The 14,069-nt window shown below is 49.4% G+C and overlaps 1 protein-coding gene across 3 annotated transcripts in view; it reads right to left on the bottom strand.

The window, feature by feature from the left end:
* The window catches only part of CACNA1E (calcium voltage-gated channel subunit alpha1 E), a 318,744-nt gene that overhangs the window by 192,551 nt on the left and 112,124 nt on the right, over window positions 1-14,069 (bottom strand). For all 3 annotated transcript variants that reach the window (XM_074961064.1, XM_074961066.1, XM_074961065.1), the window contains exons 4-5: window positions 3,185-3,291; window positions 2,464-2,603 (exon numbers count right to left, since the gene is read on the bottom strand). In XM_074961064.1, the coding sequence (XP_074817165.1) occupies window positions 2,464-2,603; window positions 3,185-3,291 (247 nt within the window). The remainder of the gene's footprint in view (window positions 1-2,463; window positions 2,604-3,184; window positions 3,292-14,069) is intronic.

Genomic DNA, 14,069 nt, shown 5'->3' with positions numbered 1-14,069 from the left:
CAGAGCCTGAGGGGCTGCTCTCCAACTGGCAAATGGCCAAGCCATTAAGAAAGGGACACCAAAGACAAGCCCATGACATCATCTCCAGCTGCAATTCCACGCACACCCAATCTCCAGGGCACAGGACCACCCCTCATGCCTGTGCATTGTAGGGCCATTGTGAGTCGCATCCCATCCAGCGTGACCCAGCAGACTTTACAGTTTGAACCTATGGCACACCAGAAAAGATGTTGCAAATCCACCAGGAAATAGTCTATCTCCTGCTTGTTACTCTCTGAAGAGTGAGGCACGTCCTCTGACAAACAGAAAACCATCAGCAGAAAGCAGAGATGTATGCGCTTCCCATCAAATCCCTCCAGGTCCTGTGATCACTACTGGCACTGGGCAGGCAGAATCCATGGCCACAGTCCCTTGCTCCTTCACCCCAGTTCTTCTACCAAACAGACATTTCTAAATAGCAGACCATCTGTTAAACATGCCAGCAACCAATCAGAATCGCCCGTCACTGTACTTCTGGCAAGACCCCCTTCGTCTCCCTCCCATCAAAGCAGGGAACCAACAATGCCCCAAGTAATGCATCCTGCCTAGTGGACACTGAACAGTGAGTGGCTGATACTGCCCCATGACGGCGTACTCCTGGAGACACACACATTCATGCACTCCCTGGACCTGCCTCATTGGCTTTAGCAGCCAGACAAGTGACGGAACTCACTGCAATCAAACAGGTGCTCCTGCATGGACTGTCCAACATGGAGTCTCTCTAAATGCAACATGGAATACCAGCCCATCAGCGTTCGTTTCCAGGAGATGTGGACGGGCAGTTGCAGCCATGAGCTATACCTAGGCAGCAGACATTTGAACAAGATGGCCAGTGCCACCCTTAGCCTTATTTTATCCCGTTTCCACAGCCTGCCCATGTGGTGGGGAACTGCCACCTTCAACAACACTCCAGCCATTTCCTCTTCGGACCTTGCACCCAAGCATAAACCTCCCCAGCAGGCATGACAACGTAACCAAGCTCTCGGATTCAGGTATCCTGGACTCTACCCCAGCTCGGTCTCTGATTAGGCAATAAACCTTGGGCAACTCACTGCACCTCAGTGATTCAGTTACCTTCTCTGCAACATGGGGGGATGTAATAAAACAGGGGATATGCCAGGCTTTATTAATTAAGCACTTCATTAATTATTATTAATAATGTGCATTGAGATCCACAGATGACAGGAGCCACCTGCTTCTATATATAAATTGGCTTCTTTGCATGGACTGGCAATATTTCAATCAGCACAACACGTACAAAGGACTAGAGCTGCAGTCTGGATGGGTTTTTTCCCCACTTTGAATCTTGGATGCCAGTTTCCATACACTCCACTTTTCCAAAGGTCCCTGTCCAAGAGGTATTGCACTTGGGAAGCTAAGGAGTCCTGATCATTTGATTTGTCTTTGCAAATTATCATCACTCTAGCAAGTTTACCAAAAGAAAATGATGTTTGTTTGCTTTCATATTATCTATATGGAGACCGCTAACATCTTCCGATATCAGATCCAGAGGTGAAACCTGAGACTGAATCACGAACCCAGGGATAACCACCAGTCCAGTGACATATGGCATGCCCAACAATTCCCAGGAGTCCAGAAGTGCTTGGTAGACAACCATCCATGAAGTCAGCACCCCGCCCCAGCATAATGGATTGCTGAGGGGAGCATTATGTGGAAATAGATTCCCACATGGAACTGCTTTCATTTCTGTTTTTCTTCATTTTATTTATTTATTTTTATTGAGAAAGCAGAAGCCAGCACACTAGTGACTGGGCCCCAGAAGGCACTTTTGGAGTGGCTGGTAGAAGAACCTTTCCATGCCCCAGTTCTGAAATTCTAACACAGGCCCTGCTTCCAGTACCAGAGCTGACCAGCTCCTTATCAAAACTATCTGCCCTTCATTTTGAACAGGAATCTCCCACATGCTCCCACTTTCCTATTTTGCTTTTCCACCACAGAGTCCCAGTGTCCAGGTGACACCACTGCTCTAACTGAGGAGAGCTGAACATGACTTCATCCGGCACGTTAGAATGAGGTCATTCTCTTGCCCATGAAAGTAAGCATGTCACGAGTGGAGCATGGCCAGCCCCTGCCAAGCTGGGGGAGCGAGGCCCAGGATTAAAGCAGACTGAAGAGCAGCTCCCAGCCTTTAATAAGGATTAGTAAGTAGCGCTAGTGAAAGTCAGGCCCCAAAGGAGCACAGCATTTGGTTAATGAGGTTGCAACACAAACATTTGTGCACTTTCTCTCCTTTGGGGATGTATTTTAATCCCTGACAATGGATTCAATAGGGAAATTGTCCCAAGATCTTGATATTAGACCCCTACTTTTACACCATTTGGGACCTGCTGTTGGATCCTACCACACAGCACCCTCCTCACCAGTCTTTTGGCCACACCACTTCACGCACCGAGGAGAACTTACCCGCTGAGGACCACGATGAAGTCCATGACGTTCCAGCCATTCCGGAGGTATGAGCCCTTGTGGAAAACAAATCCCAGAGCAACTATTTTAATCCCAGCTTCAAAGCAAAAGATCCCAATGAAGTAAGGCTCTGTCTTCTCCTGTGGGAAGGGACAAAGGAGATTGGTGAGAGAGGGAGTTGCAGCAAACCTCCAGAGGGGAATGCTGCTTATGCCTTTTTATTTAACATTGTGCTGGAGTTTGGCTGTTCCACCATGCTCACTACTTGACATTGGACCTCACTCTGCCTGCTCTGCTCTCAACACACTCTGAGGCCCCACAAAACCCTTGAATAGTTAACTGCAGGTCTCAGGCCTCATCTCTGTTCCCCAGTCACCCTCCCTGCCCCACTTTCTAGCTGATAACCCTTTCTGAGACCTTCATTAATAGCAAGTATCCCTGCCCACCCCCCAGAGTTGGAGAAGTCTTTCAGAAGCATGAAGAGCCCAGAGGAAAACTCCAGCCACATTCCATCCTTCCCCAAAGACATTCTGGGATCACCACCATCAGAGAGACAGAAAGGAGATCACACCTCCAGTTTTCTGAGAAGCTGTAGGCATCAGAGGCTTAAACCTCAGCAACTGTGTTTGCCAGTGGGCTTGCTACCAGCTAACACCCACGCCTGTGAGAAAGCTGCAGCCGCTTCCAGAAGAGAAGGAAGATACAAGAGAAAGGCACTTACTAGTCGTCGGGACATGGGTGTCTTGTCATCCTCGGGGAGGTGCTGCTCCAGTGCTAGGACGATGCAGTTTGCAATGATGGTGGCCAAGATCATGTATTCGAAGGGCGTGGAGGGGACAGTTAAGGAGCAGAAATGACATAACAGAGATGGAACAAGACTCTAATCCACTTCCTTCCTCACCCTTTGTCGCTACTTGTGACTGCTGAGGAAGCGATCACCATTTCTCCTCGCGCATGCGCGGGTGCGCACACAGCAGCCAGATAAGCTTCCATTTTCCTGTGCTCCTATCTGGCGGGGTGAGACCTACTGATTCAGCTGTTTGGAATGAGACAAGACAGCCAAGAGCACCAAGCCCATCAGCAGCTTCTCGCCAGGGATCCAGTGGTGCCCAGTGCTCCTCCTCCACCTGGTAACTACTATGCTGGCACTGGTGATGGAAGGAGGCCAGTGCCTACGGTGTGCAATACAATGGACTGGGCACCCATAGTAGCTTTGAACTATGACCATGCAGGATGCTGGGGAGCCGGAATAACATACAAAGATGAATAAGTACAAAGGTTTAAAATTGTCCACAAGCCCCCTTCAGAGCCCACATGAAAAGCCATGTGACCCAGCAAGCCTATCAGGTCGGGCTGCAAAATATAAATGTAAAACTCTCCCATACTTTCACCGGGAGGGAAGGGCTTTATCTTCTCTATAAAGGTCCAACCCAGCCAACCCTCCCTCACCAAGCTCTGCTGAGAATCTGGAGAAAGCCCAGCTCTTCGAAGATCCCACATAGGCTCACACACCCTCACACCACTCCTTCCCCACCCAGTCCTACCTGCCATCCTCAGGAAAGCCCCCCACCTGTCATTTCCTTGGGACCTCTCTAGCCAATAAGTGCCCGTGCTGGCATTAAATACAGCCCCCAACGTGGAATTTAACATCAGTCACCTGCGTTTATAAAAGCCTAGTTCAGCCCAGCTGGGCTTGGGAATTATAGACCAGTCCATACTCTACCATTTTTGGCTAAGACCCAAGGCAGAGAAAAACTGGGCTTACTCGTGCATCTGACTGATTTCTGTCTGGTTTCAGGCAAGGACACAGGGCTGAGTCTAGTTTGTTAGAGTCATAAATGAGACACTCCCTCCAATGGACAGAGGAGATCTGTCCTTCCTTGCTGCTTTTAACGTGTTGCTCATTGTATTGCACTGCATTGCCCCGCTGGTCAGTTGGATATGACTGGGGATGTTTGGAACCCATTTGGGCCACCCCGTTTGTAACATCGGTTCAATTCCTGTCAGCTTTGTAGCTCGGATGCTATCTGCAGTTACCTAGGGATCAATGAAGCTTCCTCTGCTCTGTCATTTCTGCACGGTACCTCTAGAAGCTCTGAGTGAGGTTTGGACTGAACAATACCTATTTCCCCATTGCCCCTCTTCAGCCTTTGAGAAGGTTATTAGGCATCTGGGTGCTTGCAGTGGGGAAATGAGATATTGGATGGCTTGGAATTGGCTGGAGACTAAACTACAGCTCTCCAGGCCAGGGGCTCACTTGATTATATAGTGTTTCGCACAGCCCAGCACTGAGTATGCTGTCAGCACTTAACAAGGAATAAGAAACAAAAAATACGGCAAGGCTGAAATTATCTTAGCTGGGTCAAAGAGGTTACGTGAGGAGACTTTCCACAAGTCAGCCATTCGGTAGTGGAAAGTCCCACAGAGGGCAGCATACCACCGGACCTGGGGGGGGGGGGAATGGGGAGTCCCTCAGAGGGCAGCATACCCCAGGGCCTAAGGGGTGCAATGGGGAGTCCCTCAGAGGGCAACATACTCTGGACCTAAAGGTTGGATTTTCAGAAGCACTCAGCATTGGCCCAACTCTGCTCCAATGGGAATTTCCCTGTTGATTTTAATGGGAGCAGAGTGAGGCTGATGGTGAGTGCTCTTGGGAATCTCATCCTGAACACAGCTTTAGAGCAGGGGCTGATCTCAGAAGATTTGGCATTAGCTGGGGTCACAAGGATCTCAAGGTCGACTTCTGCCTTCGCTCTGCAAGCACTGCCAGCCCCACTTGCCTGATTCTCCTCTTCCCCCACAAGCACTTTCGTGCTCCCAGGCAAAACCCATACAGTTACTGCCTTGACCGCCTCAAAACTCACCTCTGCTATAATGCATAAGGACTTTGCCCTCTGACAACAGCTGGCAGCTTTGCTGCTGACTGGCTGAGGATGGCGTACACCCTGGCATATCAGTCCCCCTGGTTCCCCTAGCCCACCTGTTATGGCTTGGATTTGAGATTGTAAGCTCTTTGGGGCAGAGAATGACATTGCCTATTTGTTCGTCCTGTGCCTAGCACAATGGAGCCTGACCTGGCTGGCCTCTAGGCACTACTGCAAGCTGCACATTATATAACAACAACAATACAGGTTTTTGCCAGCTCAGCTGCGGCTGTAATTCTCCCCCACTGATCTGATAACTCTTACGCAGGAGGCCCTTTGTGATGCCGAGGTCAGACTGTGCAATATGCACTTAATATGGGCTACTGAAAAGGCTGATCTGTCAGCTCCTGCCATTATGTGGCCTCTCCATTATTGCTGGAGGGTAGGCAAGGCGGAGCTTTGGGGCTGGAATGCGCTATGTAGGGACCAAGTATTAATATTATTACTGTTATTAATATTACCTGCTGCTGTGCGCCCTTCACCACCTGGCAGCGTGGGCAGGGATCGACTTTAACAGGTTGGGGGGTTGACTTTTCAGGCCATTAATGGCCTGGGTCCTAGATGCCACTTCTGACTCCCTGGGGTATGTTCCATCTGGCTTTCCATGATCCAAGGAGATATGGCTGTTGGGCTCTGATCTCAGAGCTCCCTCCCTCCCCCTGTTTAGCCCAAACACAAGCAAAGAGTAAGGCCTTTCCAGAGCACATCAGTGCACCTCTCTCTTTCCAAAAGCCTGTGGCCTGACACACCGATTGCACTGGCATGTGGGTGCTAATCACCGTATTTCAGCCTCATGAACCTGAGCTTTGGCAACTCTCCCAGGGTCTGGCCTTTAGGGGCTGATCTGCAAAGAGTCCCAGCCCCGTGGACCCCCAAAATCAGTATCATCATCCAATATCTATAACATGATGGTCCCCCGTCAGGATAGGGGACCCAGCGTGCAGGACAAACACAGGAAATGGACACTCCCTGCTCTGAAGATGACAATCTACCATCAATGGGACTTCAGCCAGGAGTAAGGGGATGTCTGTAGAACTCTGTAAGGCCCAGCATTTAGATCCCAACCAGTGTGGGTGCACCTTGACACCCACAAGGAGGCCCCAGATTTTCAAAAAGCGATGCCTCCAAGTACAGGCATCCACTCGAGATGCTTTGGCAGAGCCTGAGTCTCAGAGGTGAGTGACAATTTGGGCCCTTTAAGGCATCTCAAGTTGAACACCCCGAAATGGAGGCAACCAAAATCACCGGTCTCTTTGAAAAATCTGGATCAATGATTTCAAAGAGACCCCACCCAGCTGTAAGGCCCCAGGCGCATCGATCTGACTGCAGGGCCTGAGTCTTTATGTGTTTTATCATGAAGCAGCTAGGGTCCTTGGCAAAGAGAGGTGATACAGCATACACATGGCAACTAATTATTAGGATTATTAGATATCCTCCCTTCAATTTAGATTGACCCCACTACAAATCACCTAGATATTAACATTCTCCTAATTGGGGGAAGGAGGAATAAATTGAGGGTTCTTCACATTTAGAAGAGACCATGAAGCCTAGCCCCCCTGATCCTTTGATCTCAAGACAGCTGTGTTAAACAAGGTGGACACGTAAAGAATTCCCTCCTCCCATCTCGCCTGCTGCCCAGCAGCGCCAAAACAAAGCACACTTCAGAGCTAAAGGACGACTAAATCCTTGTCAATGGCCACTGATCTTTAACATGTCTTTGTAATAAAAGTACAATTGTCATCAATGAACACGAGGAGACGGGCGATGCTTCCAAGCCCTGCTACCTCGCAGCTGGGAGGCAGGAGGAGGGGACCTTAGATACACCACTGTTTCGGGATGGAGAGTCATGTTTCAAGAACAGTGAGATACTGATGGAGAACAGACACCTCTTTACCCTGCAGGTGAGTGAATCAACTGCCATGCTCCTGCCTCCTGGGGGACATTTTCCTCCCAGAGTTCAAGAGGAGGCAGTAGATCCAGTGCACCAATTCATTGTACCGGCTGTGTTATGGGAATAAAGATCCTGGGCAAAGTGAATAGCAGTGGCTGTTTACACGGCTGGCAGGAGGTCTCCACAGGTGCCTCTTTTAAATTTGGGCTTGATCTTCCCTGTAAAAGAAACTGGGTGAATTCTAGGTCTCGTGACAGACTGGGAGCATGGAGGGGCTGGCTGGACAGGTCTGTCGGTGCTGTGCCCTGAAACGCAGTGATGTGCCCAGGGGGACCCACTGTACCAGGCAGCAGCCTAGCAATTAGGGTTCAGCATTAGCTCAGAGAGCTAATTAGGCCCAGTTGAGTTCAGTTAGGCTCAGCACTTTTCACAGAGGGGCTGAGCTACTCCCCTGGGAAAAACACAGGAGGGGGTTGCTGACCAGGAGGCAGGATAGGGAGCCCTGGGGAAGCAGAAGTGCAGTCCCGTAAATTGGTTTCTGTGTTTGTGTTGGAGCTGGCTGGCTGGAGAGCTGCATGGCAGGAAGGGAGCAGCCAGGGACTTCTGCCAAGTGTGGGCCACTTGAGTTAAAGCAGAACTGAAATAATCCTGACAGGGAGGGATTGTGCGTTTAAACCAGAGCCCCTGTCAACTTCTCCTCTCCAGCTGCCCCACCCTCTGGCCCTGCCATGCACTGGTTAGATAGAAGCATATGCGCAGTGCAGCCATCCCATGGCATGGCTCTGCCACAGCACTTCACTAACCCCACCGCCCCTCCTGCTATGCCAGGACCCACACCCTCAGTCATGTACCTTAGTCCTGATCTGCAGTGCCCTGCACTGTCTCCTCTGCCAATCCACCTCAATGCCAACCTGCACTCCCTGGGCTGGTCCAGTTCTCTGGTTAGCATGGACTGTCACAGGGGTGGGGATGGCTCTGGGATCTGAACAAATATCCACTGGCAAGGGATTACGTTGAGACCAAACTACTCATTTCCACCATTTCTCTTTCTGCGCAGGTCCTTGTAGTGCCCCATCACCATCGAATCTGAACTTCTCCCAAGTATTTAAAGTCTGAAGTAACAATCTCTCTCTGTCTGCTTTCCTCTCCCCAGCCTGTAGGAGAATAGTTTGATCAGTGTAGAGGGAGGGATGGGAGGAATGTGACTTAAAGCTAAGCAGAAGTGATGTCTGCATTTAGCTCTGAAAGTGGAGAGGCCCGTTCCCTTGGCAGATGGTCCAGAAGTGAGTTCCACCGCTTAGGCCCATCTCCTGGGTAGTTCTGCCTCCTGCACTCAGAACCGCCCCCTGCTGGTCAACAGTATAATTGCTTCCCTGAAACAGCTGGTGATTTGGGGGTGGTTGTGATGAGGAAGAGGCAATCCAGGACGAGACCAGTGGGCAGCTTTGAATAGTGGGCCAGACAGACCTTGAACTGGACTCCCATTCTATAATGAGCCCATGTAGAGAGCTGAGCACCAGAGTGACTTCTGGTGCTAAGCAGATGGGCTGTTGTGCTTTACACTGGCTGGAGCTTTTTTAGGGCCTGTGGCTTCATTCCTAGGCACACTAAATTACCTTACTCAAGCCTGGAGATCACGAACGTGCATCTCACCATAGCCAGGTCTGTGTTCCATAGCATGGGGCACAATCTTCTGGCCAGACACAGGGAAGGGGGCATTCTTTGCCACCACAGCTAGCTGGGCATCCTGTAGCACTGAGAAGTCCAAAAGGGCTTGTAAGTGGCAGACCAATTTAATCTGAGGCCAGATGCCCCAGATCGTGGGTGAGACTATAGAAGTGGGAGGCTCTTCAAAGCATTTCCCTCTTGCTACCATCCTCGCCTCATTCTTGCCTAGGTTAAGCTTCAGCCAGCTGCTCTTCTATCCAGGTGCTGGTTTTGGATAGGTGCTGAGAGAGCTAGAACATTGTGACATCAGTCTTTGCAGGAGAGGTGAGATATAGGGTTGGGTACTGCTGGCACGCCTATACAAAGCTAGGACTGAGCCTTGCATAACTCTGTGGCTGAGGGCTTTGGAGGTGCAGGGAGTGTTGACCCTCTGGGTTTGGTCTAAGACCTGAGCAATTTTTAGGGCATGTCCCTTCATTTCTGCAGCTTCCTGAAAGTAGAGCAAGAGTATCTCCTATCTGGTGACCAAAGACAGGCTTTCAATCCATACCGCCGGTGATCTCGCCAAGACGAGCAATTGCAGAAGCTAAGACTTCTTTAGCCTGGTATGGAGAGGAGCTGGGGATTCAGATGAGGTATGGAACAGACCAGGTCAGTCAATGAAATTAATGGCCAGTAATTTAAAAACAAATCAAAGGAAATATTTCTTTATGTAGCACATAGTCACACTGTGGAATTCACTGCCATGAAGTCACATCCTGTTATTGACATCCTGTTACTGATATTAACTATGGCAGCATTAATTACGCTTGTCATTAGAAAGGATAAGATTGAGGCGAATTAAATCTCCTGCTACAGAGCATATGCTGGGCACCCCAGCGGTCAGGCAGGAAGGCGTTGGCCACCTGCAGCATTGCACAGTGTTGGGCCTTATGGGAGGGTGGGTCTCATCAGACAGGGGCACTACTAGAGGCAGGACACTCTGAGTGGTGTGGCAGGTTCTCCATTCTCAGATGAAAAGCGATAGATAAATCTATGGTGCCACCACCCCTCAAACTGGGGATGTTCTGTGCTCAGTCGTAACATTTACCTCGCAGGGTGGGGCCAGAAGAGAGTGATGGAAACTGCCATGAGGTGACCAACCAGGTATCAAAAATTTTCCCAGGGGGCTTTATATCAGCTGTGATTTCCCTTCAAGGCTCCTGTTAAGGCCACACATTGCTTTGTTCCCCAGCCACACCAGTCAACTTACAGCAATTACATGAGAAATAATATTTGAGCCACAGGCCTGTTTTGGGTCTTTTGTTCCCTTTTCCTGAAAACTTGTGAGCAATTAACACTGGCTCAAAGAAAACAAGTGCTTTAGCAGTGCTGTTACAGCAAGCAAGGTGAGCTATCAGGCTGCAGGGGGTTACCAGTGGAGTTCCTCAGGGATCGATTTTGGGACCAATCTTATTTAATCTTTTTATTACTGACCTTGGCACAAAAAGTGGGAGTGTGCTAATAAAGTTTGCGGATGATACAAAGCTGGGAGGTATTGCCAATTTAGAGAAGGACCGGGATATCATACAGGAAGATCTGGATGACCTTGTAAACTGGAGTAATAGGATGAAATTTAATAGTGAGAAGTGTAAGGTTATGCATTTAGGGATTAATAAGAAGAATTTTAGTTATAAGTTGGGGACGCATCAATTAGAAGTAACGGAGGAGAAGGACCTTGGAGTATTGGTTGATCACAGGATGACTATGAACCGCCAGTGTGATATGGCCATGAAAAAAGCTAATGCGGTCTTGGGATGCATTAGGCGAGGTATTTCCAGTAGAGATAAGAAGGTTTTAGTCCCGTTATACAAGGCACTGGTAAGACCTCACTTGCAATACTGTGTGCAGTTCTGGTCTCCCATGTTTAAGAAGGATGAATTCAAACTGGAACAGGTACAGAGGAGGATGATCCAAGGAATGGAAAACCTGTCTTATGAAAGGAGACTCAAGGGGCTTGGCTTGTTTAGCCTAACCAAAAGAAGGTGGAGGGGAGATATGATTGCTCAATATAAATATATCAGAGGGATAAATACCGGAGAGGGAGAGGAATTATTTAAGCTCAGTACCAATGTGGACACAAGAACAAATGGATACAAACTGGTCATCGGGAAGTTTAGACTTGAAACTAGATGAAGGTTTCTAACCATCAGAGGAGTGAAGTTTTGGAATACCCTTCCAAGGAAAGCAGTGGGGGCAAAAGACCTATCTGGCTTCAAGATTAAACTCGATAAGTTTATGGAGGAGATGGTATGATGGGATAACATGATTTTGGCAATTAATTGATCTTTAAATATTCATGGTAAATAGGCCCAGTGACCTGTGATGGGATGTTAGATGGGGTGGGATCTGAGTTACTACAGAGAATTCTTTCCTGAGTATCTGGCTGGTGAATCTTGCCCATATGCTCAGGGTTCAGCTGATCGCCATATTTGGGGTTGGGAAGGAATTTTCCTCCAGGACAGATTGGAAGAGGCCCTGGAGGTTTTTCGCCTTCCTCTGTAGCATGGGGCACGGGTCACTTGCTGGAGGATTCTCTGCCCCTTGAAGTCTTTAAACCATGATTTGAGGAGTTCAATAGCTCAGACATAGGTGAGAGGTTTATCACAGGAGTGGGTGGGTGAGATTCTGTGGCCTGCGTTGTGCAGGAGGTCAGACTAGATGATCATAATGGTCCCTTCTGACCTTAATATCTATGAATCTATGAATCTAAGACAAGTCCCTAGGCACTAGATCCACTTGCCTAGATGAGAAGTGTGGGGCTGGCAGGCAGCACTGGAGTCTCTCTCCTCCCGCAGGGTCTGTTTCACCCTGACAAGTTGTGCTTGCTATTTCTCACTCCCTTCCTTTCTGAGACAGACGTTTCATGCCTCTCTCTCCTTCCTGCAATCTTTAAATTTGATTATCCCAGGATGGAAAAATCCAGATGGAAAAACCAGGGAGCTCTGATAGATGCAGGAACCAGAGGGAGACATGAATGCTGTGGCTGGGGCATTACAGGGTGGGACAGAGGCAATGGCACTGTCTGGTAGGGCAGCGCCCTCTAATCTCTGTGAACACAGACACAAGCTGAGCACATTCCACTCAGGGCTTGTCTACACTGGCAATTTACAGCACTGCAAGTTTCTCGCTCAGGGGTGTGAAAAAACACCCCCCTGAGTGCAGCGAGTTTCAGCGCTGTAAAGCGCCAGTGTAGACAGTGCCCCAGCGCTGGGAGCCGCGCCCCTCGTGGGGGTGGGTGTTTTAGAGGCTGGGAGAGCTCTCTCCCCGCGCTGCGCCGCGACCACACAAGGCATGTTAAAGCGCTGCCGCGGCAGCACTTTAGCGGTGCCAGTGTAGCCGAGCCCTAAGAGGGGAGAAGTGGCTTGTAGCCACCTGACCCTTAACACAGAGGTGTGGTGCACAGAGACGATGGGGGCAGGTCAAAGAGCACAAGTGTTGGCCTAATTCTTCCCCAACTGAAGTCAAAGGGAGTTTCACTACTGACTTCAAAGGGAATAGAATTAGGCCAACACCCATCTCCTTTGGGAATCCCACCCTTAAGGCCCAAGCATGTGCTGCTCTTACACCAAGTGCAAGCATTCAGATGGACATTGAGCATTGCAAGCAGGGATCTGTAGCCTCCACAGGCCCCATACCTCCAGACCGAAGACGGCAGCTTTGCTCGGCCCCATTCTGTACAAATGAGGTGGGATTCTTGGACAAGTTACCAATGAAGCCCTCAAACGGGTCAACATTGGATGTTCCTCCCTTTGTGTTACCCCTTCCTCCAGAACACCTAGCACTGAGCGAGTGTCCCTGATTAAGCTGGCCCAGCCAGTGTGAGGATAAGGTTCCTTCACTCAGATCAGGGGAGGAGTTAGGGCCAACATTTTCAAAAGTGGCTTTTCATTTTCAAAGCCTGATGCTTTAGGTGCCCACCATGTGACACCTTGACCCTACATCTCAAGCAGCGCTGAGCACCCACAGTTCCAGCTGACATCATTGGCCACTCTCAGCACCTCAGAGAATTAGGCCCATGGTCTCTCAGTTTGGACCCAAGACTGAGGCACCCCAAATCAGAGAGCACTTTGGAAAACTGGGCTGTAAATGGTCTGGAGATCCCCAGATTCCTCTGCCCCACCCCAAGAGAGGTAAGAGTTGGAAACTATTAGCAAAAGGGTGAGGGGATAGTCAATAAACACTAAAATCAGTCTGCCTTTCATTCTGCCAAGGAGGTGATGATCCTCCCAGCTCAGAGTTGAGGACCCCCCAGAAGATGTCCTGTCTCTCTCCCACTTCCTTCCTTGTTAGGTGTCTAATTATACAAAACTTACAGTCACCCAAAATGCACAGTAACACTTGCCTCCCTCTGAGCCTAGTAATGAGAGCCTGTCTCTCGCCAGCTCTCTCATTTTACCTTCATCTAGCTTCTCGGATAAGATCATTAGGGAAACAATAAAAATAGGTTTTCTTATTGATTTATCCCCTTTATCCAATGCTCTCTCCCTTGAATAGTTGACTTGTTTCCCTAGCAACTCAGCTAATTCCAGCCGTGCTGCACACCTGCCGTTTGTTAATTTCCTTCCTGGTGAATTTCAAGCTGGGGAAGGAGATGAGAGGCCAGTGGCAGCAGTGTTGACTTGTTGTTAGTCACCGAGCCAGGCAGAAATTAGCCCAGGCTTCAGCAATAACCCACACTTCTCCCTCGCCCCCAGCTATCTCCTGCCCTGGGACCACTCCACTAGGTTCTGACCTGGTCTGGCTTGAGCCATAAGTCTGTGTAATAGTGACGATGGTGCTCGGTGCTGAGCCCTCTTCCTCCATCAACTACTGAATTACATCAGAGAGATAGAGGCAGAACTTTTTTTTGCAGTTACCACGTGGGGATTAGCTAAGCAGAGCAACAGAAGGGAATGTGGAGCTCTTTCCCTTCTCTTAGGAAGAGCAGCCAGCTAAGGAATATGGGCTTTGGGGGAGCAGCCTCTATGCAACTGGGTGCTTCCCTCTGGTCACAAGAGAGTGTGCATCTACACCAGAACCGACCACAGGAACAGGTCTAGGATAAGAGCTAAAACCAGATTCACTCATGCAGAAAGCACGCC

The sequence above is a fragment of the Natator depressus genome, chromosome 8 (assembly GCF_965152275.1).
Source record: "Natator depressus isolate rNatDep1 chromosome 8, rNatDep2.hap1, whole genome shotgun sequence".
Taxonomy (NCBI): Eukaryota; Metazoa; Chordata; order Testudines; family Cheloniidae; genus Natator; species Natator depressus.
The sequence above is the reverse complement of the archived record's forward strand: the minus strand, read 5'-3'. Positions and strand labels throughout refer to the sequence as shown.